General features: G+C 40.4%; 1 protein-coding gene across 3 annotated transcripts; it reads right to left on the reverse strand.

The window, feature by feature from the left end:
• Positions 1 to 1,925: 1,925 nt before the first annotated feature.
• Positions 1,926 to 9,740, reverse strand: LOC121622346 (SH3 and cysteine-rich domain-containing protein 3-like). Of its 3 annotated transcripts, none has more exons than XM_041959318.1 (14): positions 9,576 to 9,740; positions 9,245 to 9,373; positions 8,994 to 9,075; positions 8,538 to 8,616; positions 6,448 to 6,604; positions 6,211 to 6,308; positions 6,039 to 6,120; positions 5,624 to 5,721; positions 5,233 to 5,293; positions 4,996 to 5,045; positions 4,757 to 4,860; positions 4,532 to 4,583; positions 3,610 to 3,747; positions 1,926 to 2,557 (listed from the first exon to the last, which is right to left on the reverse strand). In XM_041959318.1, the coding sequence occupies exons 3-14, from the start codon at positions 9,008 to 9,010 to the stop codon at positions 2,459 to 2,461; spliced, it is 1,035 nt and encodes a 344-aa protein (XP_041815252.1). In that variant the 5' UTR covers positions 9,011 to 9,075; positions 9,245 to 9,373; positions 9,576 to 9,740; the 3' UTR covers positions 1,926 to 2,458. The 3 variants fall into 3 exon arrangements, with proteins under 3 accessions (XP_041815252.1, XP_041815238.1, XP_041815244.1); XM_041959304.1 differs by having other exon boundaries at positions 3,610 to 3,762; XM_041959310.1 differs by lacking the exon at positions 9,245 to 9,373 and having other exon boundaries at positions 3,610 to 3,762.
• Positions 9,741 to 12,085: the final 2,345 nt, after the last annotated feature.

The raw sequence follows: 12,085 nt of genomic DNA on the forward strand, positions 1-12,085 counted from the left end.
TCTACCAGAAATTAACCTGTTGTCTCAATGGAAAAAAAGACATATTCCTTTTTTTTTGTTTGTTTTTGTAACAGAATCAACATACATCTTTGGCATTGTGAAAATGGATGTTAAGCTCCAGTTGTGGCAGTTGCCATGGAAATGTGCATGCATAAACTTTCAAACTGTTTCCATGGTTAAGAATGAACTGCAAAGCTCAACTTTCAATTCAACATGGATGTGAAGACAGAGAAGTTCAGAATCATATAAAGGTTTGAAGATCTGCAGTATGTTTCCATGGCAACAAAACAAACTCAATTTGCCCCTGGGGACTATGGGATATGTTTGAAAGCTCCAGCACAAGCAAGAAAGTGAACCTTGATTTGAGATTATTAGCTGTAAATATTGCTCTATAAAATTTTGATAAAATAAAAGTTATAAATGAGCCCTTTTTAGTTTACAAATATATTTGTGTCTTCTTTGTTTTTAACCTGAGAAAATAAATAAAACTGAAATACAACTTAAAGTTTGCCTTCAACTGGACTCTATGTCAGTGTCTCCAATAAAAATGAAATTCTCTTGAATTGAGCAGATTCATTGCCACAGCATCATGCCATCACCCCCTCCATGCCCCTGCCCTCTCGCATACACACAAACACACACACAAGTATGCACACACACCACATTTAAAATCATCCACCCACAGAAATCCACAAACATTTTGGCAACCCTCCTCCCTCCTGCCTATCTGGAGTGGCAGGGTCAAGGGGTCAGGGATGACAACATGGCAGCTGTGATATCTTCCATGCGGTCCCTCAGTCCAGAGCGGCATGAATCAGTGGCTGTTTTCCAGGGGGAAGTGAACCGTGTCTGAAAGGGTGCTCTGTTGTCCAATCAGAGGACTGCTGAAGCCTGGCAGCGGTACCTAGTCAGGCCATGCTGCTCTTTTCCTCTTGACAGACAACAGAGAAGGAAGAAGGCGTGACCAGGCAACTCATCATCTGCATGCGGTCGTTGAGCGTGAGGAAACCAGGGAGAGAAAGACACAAACAGAAACAAAGAGGTAATGAGTGAGAAAATCAATCTAATCCAGACAAACAAATAGTGAAAGAACAAGAATTAAAGGAAGGATTTATTGTATTAACAACAACAACAACAAAAAACATGTATATGGAAAAAGAAACCAAAGTGAACCTGTCGCTGTCAGTCTAGGTGTTGTGTTACTCAGGCCTGTAGTTACTAATGGAATGTCTCTGCAGACACACCATTCCATTCCCTGCATTCCTGATCTCTGAGCTGTCCCTTTACATAGCAACCCGTCCCCGTGGTGCTCCATATGGCTAATTACACTGCACTCGGGGTAGCTGCAGAAAATAGCTCTGCATCCTTTTAAAGTTCTGGAAATGCCTCCATCTCATTTGAATCTCTCATTTGTTCCCAGACATGTGAGGAAATGAATCTTCCCTTCACTATGAGTGACAGCCATAACTAAGTGATAACAAATTCTGCACCTTTTTAGAGATTCTCCTCTTTTTCTGTTTCTTTGACACTTCTAACTCTCCCTCTCTCTCTCACACACACACACACACGCACACACACACACACACACACACACTGCTGTCATGACAGTAACTGAAGGAAAGACGAACACATGTGCTGATAAGTTTGAACATATTTAACCAGGGAAAAACATTTGGGAGCTACAGTAACTAAGTCCGTTGCATTTATGACTTATTCCCATGTGTAGATTCTCTGAAGTCCATCATTTGAAGATGTGTCTAGATGTCAAATCTGTTAACCAAAGTACTTTCTTTTCTCAAACAACTCTGACTCCAGTTTGCAGAATACTGGAGAAACAGGCAATAAGAGACATAGAAAACAAGTTGACAGAAATGTGCCTCTTTCACACATGTTGTCTGTGCAATGGGTTCATAAAGTTTCAGAGGACTCTCATTTAACATTTACAATACTATGCTGAGCACTGTTGGTATAAATAGCTGTTAAAAGTGAACAGCTGCTCTTAAATGTAACAAAAAATGAATCCAACTACTAAAACGCCTTCATATATTTCTGTGAAGTGCTCAGTGACTCAATGATGGTGCAAGATGTACAAAAAATTGTAACAGACAAGTTTACAAGAAGAGGTGACATAATTACCCATCTATTTTAATTATATTAAAAATCACAGATACATGCTTGATTACAGTGAATTCATTTCTTCATTTCACATCAACTATGGTGGTGGAGGGGAGATTACAGGTTGTCCAGGGCCCAACCCGCCCATTTAACACCTCCTCTGCACAATGAGTAAATCCATCCAAGCATATTCTGCACACAGCCTTCGTAAGGTCATATATGGACTTCCAAACAGGGAAAGGAAAATACCAACATGTGTTGAAGTTAAAATTCAAGAATAAAGTGGTATTGATGCTGAGATGAGAGCTGGGTGGAAGTTTGATGCAACGCCTGCTGGTCCTCCTCAGATTTCCTGCAGTAGGTTTGCAGGGAAGAAGCCGAGCTTCCGTCCTGTACTGACCTTCAGGTAGCCGTTTACCTCCTCACCCTTCTTCACCACAATCTGAGGACACACACAACAAACACACTTAGACTGGGGAATTTGTTAATTATCTTATGCAACAGGCTGTGTTTCCCTTGATGCTGGAAAAAATATATTGTCTCAGTTATAACACATTGTACCTTTCCTGTGCAAACTCCACTTCATCTGACCATGAAGTAGCGCATCATCCCTTACCTTCTGAGTAGATTTAAGAGTGTTAAGTTGGGTCCAACAGTTGGAGAAAAAGAACAGATTTTCACTAATTCAGGATTTCACACTCTGTTCCTGAATAGTCTTAAATTGTGATCTGCAGATTTATTAAAGGCACTGTGTGTAGAGCTGGAATCTTTCCAACTTCTGCACCACGTGGTTGGTAACACCACAAAGACACTGTAGTAGACAGTAATGCATGCTGCTGGACAGTTTTTAGAGGAAAAGTTAGGTTTCAGGTTGATTTACAGCAAGGGTTAAATTTAAACAGCTGTGAGGTTGGATGCCAGCGACAGCACGTAAATCATGGATACTGCAACATTTGCCTCTTCATGTCAACATGACATATGCTTGTGTGTGTCTACACTTGTCATGTTAGAACACATGATGTCTCTATTTGCATGAAAAACTAAACAACGTTTAATTCATTAAACTGGAGGGCACCATGTGTTGTTTTTACCTTCCTCTTCCGGATAAGTGTAAGATCAATTTTAAGGTGAACGGCACACAACAGATGAATAACCTCAATTCTCCCGCATATGAAAGCCAGTGGATTAATTTAGGTTTTGATTAAGAGAACAATCTATAAAGAATTAATTTGACAATTTGTCAGATAGTGCTTCAGGCTGTAAAGTATTACAGGATGTGTGTGTGCGTGGGTATGAGGATCAACTGTCCTCACAGTCATAGAAAGATACACAAAGACATATTTCAAATTGTCAGTTCTCTATTTTAACAGACTGGGATCAGGATTGACTGGGATTAGGTTTATTTATAGTGGAGACGTGTGGTTTGGTTATATAATAATAATGTGTCTGCACAGAAGTGTGTGTACCTGTATGTGTATGTGTGTGTGTGTTAACCTGGTCTTTCTTCAGAGTGATTTGGCCCATCTCTCTGTTGCCAACGAAGGAGCGCGTCACCTTGTAGACCCTCTCTCCTGCTCGCACTCGGATAATGTAGTTGGCTGGTATGAAGCCCGTTCTCTCTCTGATCTTCCCCTGGTGGAGCAAAAACTTGGAACAGTGAGTTGTCGCATCCCCAGTTTCTCATTGAGATTACTCAAGCATTAATATACTTTCCAGTGTGGCTCTGAAACCAAAGTAACAATGCCTCTGAAATGTTTTCAGCTCTGGACCAAGAGATCTAGCCTTGCAGTTCAAAACCACATCTCAGTTTTAGCTTCAAGAACCGGTAAACTGAGAATCAGTTACACCCAACCAGACAAGCCAAGCGCATAGAAAGTTGAGATGATGACATAATTCAGTGTTACCTAAAACATACCCCTCAGACAACGTTTCAAACAAGCTTTTAGACAAAGAAAGTCTGATTTTTCAGAATGTGGTTATGGTGGATAGTTGGGAGAATTCTGACAATTTTAAGAGCCACAATAGATAGATAGATAGATATACTTTATTTATACCAAGCTGGGAAATTGCAGAAATGTTGTACTGGTTGAAAATTTAAAGCACAAACCAGTGAGAGCAAAGCAAGCGCAATGTCAATCCAGTCAGTTGTGTTGTCTGAGATCTGCTAAACATCTCCTGTACTGTATAGCATACTTGAAATTATGTTCTAGTGAAGACAAAGCCTGTTTACCCTTTTGAGAGTGGGACCTTCCCTGCAGCACATGAACACACCATTGTTGTGGCTCATATTTTAAATAACACCGAGATCACCTAATGGCAAAAATCTCAGACCAAAATCAACTTAATTGAACCTCAACTAATTGACTGATTGAAAACATCAACGTGAGTAACACAGGAAAATAAATGTAGGACCTACCCTCCACCATTCTTCATTGGAGTCATCTATCACTGTGACGCGGTCGCCAGCACTTTGGAACAAACCGGATAATTTTAAGGGAAGATTTGAATATTTAGATATTATATAAAGACACGAACAGGTATTTTTTTGTGTGAGTGCGACAGTGCAGAAGAAAGAAAGCATGAAATACCAAAAGAGAGACACAGTGAGAGAGATTAGTCAAAGTGTTGGAGAGGGGCTTACTGAACATCCAGATCATCTTTCTCTATGGCTTTGAAGCGGTACAGAGCCAGATAGTAGTGAGACTGACCGAACACACCGATCTTCCCTGGCTGAAGTTTTTTACTCTGATGAACACAAACATACAAGGCAGTCATTGAAAAGGTAGCGTCTCTGTGGTTCCTTGTCTCGTTATCATAATGTTTGTCATTATCATCACTGTGATTTTAACCGATATCATCGACATTATCAGCCTCTCTGACCTTGTCATCAGCGGGAGCCTTGTCTCCTCTTTTGTCTCCTTCTGTGTTTGCTGGGACACAACACAATAAAACACTGTCACACGACATTAAAGAGAGGAAGCGAATATGGAGACCGTGGGAGGCGACATATAGCGAAGGTGGCCTCTAGCTGAACTCGAACCTGGAACGTGCAGTTAAACGACACACACGAGGCTTCGACCCTTCTAAATGCTGTCAGCTATTCATGCACACACTTACCTCCTTCACCTCCACCATCCTCCTGTTTGGGTTGTGACTCATCATCCTCCATCATCATCATCTGAACAATTTAGGATAAACAACAATAATACATTTATATTGAACTCACACTTTTTATAATTTAACTGCCCTTTAAGAATCAGATTTAACAAAAAAGACAAAAGGGAGGAAAATTTAAAACATTGTACTGCAGCAGTGTATAAAGTAAACATATTAAAAATATGTATATTATATGAACCACCCTGATGGTTACCATATATCAAAGCCCGAACCCTGGCTCACAGGGGGTGAAATAGTTCAAGCTCAAAGCTTTAAAACATGAATGATTTTGTCATTTGCACAGATAGTTGTGTTCTGGACCAAGTGTTTTTACTGCATTATTCACACTCACATTCTTCTTGTCCTCTGACCCTTTTTTACGCTCCTTGTTGGCCATGATCACACCAATGCGCAGCGTCTCAAACACGGGGTCTGTGCGGTTCGACTGTGCTGCCGATCAAACATCACCGATCAATAAACAGAGAAAGCATGGGTGCAGAACTTCTAACATTTGTTTTGTGAACCACTAAACAACCATTCTTTTCATGATGTGATGTATCTGGTGATATTTGGAATACTTGATCTGTTACTAAAACTAGCTTTTGCACGTACTAAACAAGGAAAGAAAAGCTGATTTGAAGTGAAAAGTGGCCGGAACAGATAAAACTTTAAGCTGACTAACTTCCCATCTTCTACACTGTTGATATACATACAGTATTTGTGGCACACGTCCTTCTTTCATGATAATGTGCATATATTGGACTCACAAAAGGGCAGCAGCTGTGAAACTGTGGCATTCTGCTGGCTGCTGTAGAGAGGAGAACTGTAGGCTCTTCTGAATCCTGGAGGCTAAAAGGGGAGACGAGATGAGCCTGTAGAATAAATATTTGGGGAAAAAATCTCTGCAGTCATTTTTTAATTAGAACCAGTAGAACTCACAATTTTGCCAAAACACCTCTGGAACTCAACATAGGACTGACACTGGTGGTGGATGCTGGTTTTGCAGTTCTTACATCTCAATGCAAACTTATTGTTTACTGAAGAGAAAAGGAAAGAAAACAAAAAAAAAAAGAAGCAAAATTACACCTGGAAAACTCATTTTAAGGATCACAAAGCACCGAAGTCCACTTATTTTGTCATGCAAGACACACAAAAAAAGAGAAAAGATGGACGCACAAACTATCATGCGCGCACAGACATCACAAAACTTTGGTTTCTTGCAGTAATGGTCCTTGAACTTGTGAGGTCTGTCACAGACTGGCTTGACTGGTTCTGCAGGAAGTGGTTCATCTTTCTCTTCCTCTTCCACCTCCTCATCATAGATGAAATACACCTGGAGAGTAGAGGAAGGAGGTTCAAAGCAGAGTCAAGACTAAGCACAAAAAGGTCATTTAAAATGAAACAAAATGGATTAAGACTGTGTGTAACAGTGGAGAATGTCAATGGCCAGAAATGATGCATGTCATGATGATATGTGACAGTTCTTTCTGCCAGTGTGTGTTCAAGATTCGATGGTTCATTCATTTATCATTCTACAACATTGAGTTGTACAACCCTGATTTCAAAAGTGAGGACACTGTGAAAAATATAAATAAACAAATCAGGCAAAGTCTAAACAAATTGAATAATTCCTCCTTGATGATTGACTTTGGTGACTCCATTGAACTGTTTTTATTTAATCCAAACAGTCCCAGTATCCTGCACCACCCACAGCCTGACACCTTGATATGAGAACGACGCTATTAATACTGAACCACCCTGTGGTCTGAGTCATACTGAGTCTGTCTGGTGTTCACACAAACTCGATCATATCAGCCACAGCCAGATCCATCATTTATGACATCACACACACATGTCAAGACTACTGTATATCTTCTTTTGCAGTTCCATTTTGCTAAAATTCATAAATTGAATTTTAATATCTGCATGATACTGGGAGTTTGTCATGCATGCACACACACAAACACACACAGTTGTGTTTCCATTGCTTGTGGGTACATTACATTAACTCACATTCATTTAAGTAAATTTTGTGTTGGTTAGTATAAGCCTGGAGGCTTACACGAACCAACACCATGACCACTAGTTGTCTAACCCTCACTCTTCCCCTAACCTTAACCCATGTCTTCACCCTAAAATTTAGTGGTTTACATAATGGCCACTTGCATTTTATCCCCATAAGGAACTTAAGCCACCACAATGTGATTGTGTAAACAGATTAAAATCCCCACAACATCAGGAATACACATCACATCCACACACACACATCCACACACACACACACACAAACCACAGGTGGGACAGACTGAAAGGGCTTTGATCTCAGTCTAGCCTTTAAGGGAGATCAACACAATCCCCAGCTGAATGAACCAAAGCTTGACATTGCTAAATATACTGCAGTCTAGTTAATCAGAGCCCAAAGGATGTCACACACACATTCACACATTTTTGTACACACACACACACAGTCAGAGGGACGCCTGACAGACCGAACTGGCTCTGACTCTCCATTGCTGGCAGGATTAGAGGTGTCCTGTGGTCGCCAGGCTGTGGATTTACACTACAATAACTGATAATACCAGGGACAGTTCACACATTACAACACCATCATTCTGCAACTCTATTTAGCTGTGAGGATTCCTAAACAAACCGACCACAATGCCACTGTACATTCGTCAGCTTAGAGTTGACTGATTCAAACCCACATCAGCAGTTGTTCACAAATCGAGAGAGCAGAAAAACAGGGGATGTGGTATCTGTCTACAATAAGGTTCAAATAGTATTGGTTTTTATTGTGCTCAGTTCACATTAATCAAACTGCTAAAAGTGAAATTTTGGACTGAAAGTGCTTTACAAAGACAACTGGACCTCAGACACGCTGCCTTTGAAAAGCACTTACAAGCTGCTCTAGGTAGGTTTTCTTTTAATTTCCATTTCAGCCAGTTTATTATTTTGAATATATAAGATTGTTGTTAATGTCACATTTTTGCCACTGGAGATATGAAGGATTTCAACAATAAAAAAAAAAAAAAAAGACTGTCCAGAATACATTACACTGAAAGTCCACAGTATTGGTTGGCATTCGAAATATACACATCCTTGATTTGTTGATTTCCATATAAGTAAACCCAGCGCAGCACCCCCTGATCGCAGTCAGTAATTCCTAATGCATCTGACACTACAAATCCTTTTTCTGGACAGTTGGCTCGTAAACAGCTCATTGATGTGTGTGTCACACGGTAAGATGTGGATATCAGATGTCTCACCGTGTTGTCCTCCTCTTTCACCACGTTTTCAGGGAGAGGTGGGTTGTCATGAATATCCACAGAGTCCTTGTCATCCAACCTGTCATCATTGGGTAGCAAATGTCACATCAAGTAGCAAATGTTGTAATGCAAAAGGCACCTTGTGACTACGATATCTCACTCTCATGGTGTCAGCCTCACACATCACATACTACGGTATTAAGGTTTTAAATTTTTGTCCTGTAATTCTTTGGCATATGATTGTAAAACATTAGCTTGATTTGGATTTTTCCTTGTACATTGCAATTTGATAATGAAATAAAGATTTTTCAAGTCTTAGAGTCACAAGAAACCAACCTCTGACAAAGGCAACCTGGCCAACAAAAGTACTAAAACATCACAAATCAGTTATCTATATAAGGCAAATTAAGAAGCATCTTTATTCCTTTTCTGGTCCTGTCTGCAGTCTGAACTTACAAGTCATAATGAGCCATAGAGTTGTTTGGTCAGTCGAGGTTTAGTTCCTCCAGATATTTGAAGTCTGGACCAGCAGATGGCACTGTAGACAGAAATCATATGAGTACCACTTCTGTTGCTGCAAAGGGATTCCAAAAGGTGTCCTTTTGAAATTCATTTAGGTATCTAATAATAAAGCATCCTATCATCTAATTTTACAGTTAATGTAAGCTCAGATCTGTCACAAATACCCACACATTTCAAATGCTTACACTAATAAAAGTTGATTCACAGGTCACTGTGTTTGGTCTCACTTCATTCTCAAGATCCAGAGAACATAAAGGTGTGGTCGGAGCAGGCAGCTTGATTTTAGCTGAGTTAAAACAGGACTCACTTGTAACCTGGTACAAGATAGATAGAAAATGCATCTGCATAGGGTTTGGAGGGTTTCCCCCTTCTCAGGTTGCTCTACATGCTAGAACATGGGCTTGAACAAGAAAACACTCAACGATCCAGCACTTACCATTATTTGTAAAGGATTAAAAGTAGATACGGTAGTGTAGGTTATTATTCTGGATATTCATTCAAGATCTGTCAACTAACCGTTAAATTTGAATTCCACTTCTTGTCAAATTGAGGTAGTTCTTATCCACTGTGTGCCATCAGGAGGGGTCCCTGCCGCTTGAAACTTCTTTGGACTCTTTCTAGCTTTGTTTAAAAGCTCTGTTGATCTGTCCTTTATGTTCCCAGCTTTCCGAATGAGGCTCAAACAGGTGGGATATTGGGATGAGTAATGGCAGCAGGCTGATGCAGCCCAGCCCTGGGTCTGTCTGTTTGGGTGTGTGGGGGTTCATGTGACTGTTTGGGACAGCTGAGCACTTAAAAAGCTGAGAAGCTGAGTGGGAAAAAAACAACCCAGAGTGCTCTGCTTCCTCACTCAGCAAAGTAAAGCTTATTGTTATAGTATTATCATATCACAAACAATTTGTGGACTTACTTAATTGACCACCAAGACAGAAAAAAAACATTTATTTGGACGTAGTGAGCCAGTAAGTCCAGGATGGAGATTTCACCACTTTCTGAACACATGATTGCATATAGGACATTGCCAAACAATGGCAAAAAGCAAATGGAGGTGCAAATAAGTACAATAAATTACAGTAAACAGTGCAAACCACGGTTACAATTTAGTTTTTTGCTCAGCAGTAGTGGATCTGGAGTAGCAGTGTATTTGGATGTTTGTAATCCCAGAGAAACAGTTTATTGCACATGATAACTATACATATGAGTTGTACAGTCTGACAGCTGTGGGAATGAATGACCTGCGGTAGCGCTCCTTCTCCTGAGAGCTGTTGTCTATGATGGCTGTGAGCTTGGCAAACAGCCTCCTCTCACCCAAATCCTCAACAAAGTCCAGTGGGCAGCCCAGGACAGAGCTGGCGTGGTGTAGAGGATAGCAGACGCTACCACAGAGTCATAAAAAGTCCTGAGCAGGGGTCTGCACACTCCAAAGGACCTCAGTCTCCTCAGGAGGTGGAGGTGACTCTTTCAGTCAGTGTTGTGGGACCAGTCCAGTTTATTGTTGAGGTGAAAACCAAGGTACTTGAAACTGTCCACTGTCTCAATGTCCTCCCCGTGGATGTTCACTGATGAGTGTGGTAGTTTCCTCCTTCTGAAATCAACCACCATCTCCTTTGTCTTACTGGTGTTCAAGCACAGGTGGTTGCGCTCACACCAGTCCACAAGGTCCATAATGACTGATCTGTATTCCAGCTCGTTCCCCTCTGGCAGCTGTCTGTGTTGTAGGTGAAATGCAAATGATTGCAATGTGTTTTAATTTTGCGTTTTGCCCCAGCTTCGTTAGAAATGGGGTCATATATTTATGTCCATTCTTGAAGTAGACAATATTAGAGCAGGACCTTTGTGAAAATACTATTTTTACACATTGAAGTATGTAAGTGAGATTTGTTTTTTGATTTATGTTGGTTCAGAATAAGTGTTTAATTGAATAATTTGTGGGACTTTGGTCAAGAATTTTATCTGTTCTCATGATAAAAGTTTTAAAGATGAAAGGTGCGTCCCTGTGAGAACTTTGCAAACGTCATTGATTTGATGGCAGGTGGGGACATTTGTAGCATGTCTTGCCCTTTGCTATTCCCATGTTTTCTGTCTAAAAAGAGGCATTACTGTGATATCACATAGCCAAGGACATTTTGACCAGATGTAAATAGATAATAAATAGTATAAAGCTGATAAATAAAATTGTAATCAGGCATTTAAAAGCAGGGCATGAACATTTAACAATGGTTCATCACACAATAACACGAAATTATATTAGAAGACGGCACAGTCAGAGACTAAAGGGGCAATCCGTTAATGTACCAAGCTCAATAAGCAATCGCCAGCTGATTTGAGTGGCAAAATATGGAGCATTTTGTGGACATAACTTTTAATTTGTTTGGAGAGGACCAGACACTTCATGTGTGGCTGGAGAATGACATGTCCGCAGCAAAAAAGACGCGAAAAGTAAAGAACAAGGCTGGACCGACAGGTGAAGCGATATTAAGGCACAAGCGACTTGAAGACACAGAGATTGACCAGATTGAAGCCGACAGACAAGAAAAAAAAACACCATGAAAAACACAGCATGGACGATCAACGTGCAAATCAAAGGCTGCTTGGTGGAGACAAAACTGGGTACAGATTTTTTAATGTGTGACGCTGAACGCCGAAATCAGCTGCTACGGGACTTTTATCCATCAGAACAAAATAATGACGGTAAACCAAACTCTGTCTCCAGCTACGTCTCTCTCAGGTCTAGGATGTCCCGTCACTTCTCCACAGTTGACATAATTTCTCTGATATCTGTAAAGAAATAAGTTATCCTGCCTGCTGGCCTGCGCACAGTGTGAGGCGGTTGCTAGGCAACGTACGTGTTTACTTTCAGAGCCGCCGCGCAGTGAGAGCGGTGACAGACGAGAGTAAGCTCATTTAAATCAATAAAATATGTTTTAATCACTATTTTGTGTCACAGTATCGAATGCTTATAGATAAATATAATATATATAATGCATCTAAGTGCTCACTATACATTATACCTTACTATATGCAGG

This window comes from Chelmon rostratus, chromosome 2, assembly GCF_017976325.1.
Source record: "Chelmon rostratus isolate fCheRos1 chromosome 2, fCheRos1.pri, whole genome shotgun sequence".
Taxonomy (NCBI): domain Eukaryota; kingdom Metazoa; phylum Chordata; class Actinopteri; order Chaetodontiformes; family Chaetodontidae; genus Chelmon; species Chelmon rostratus.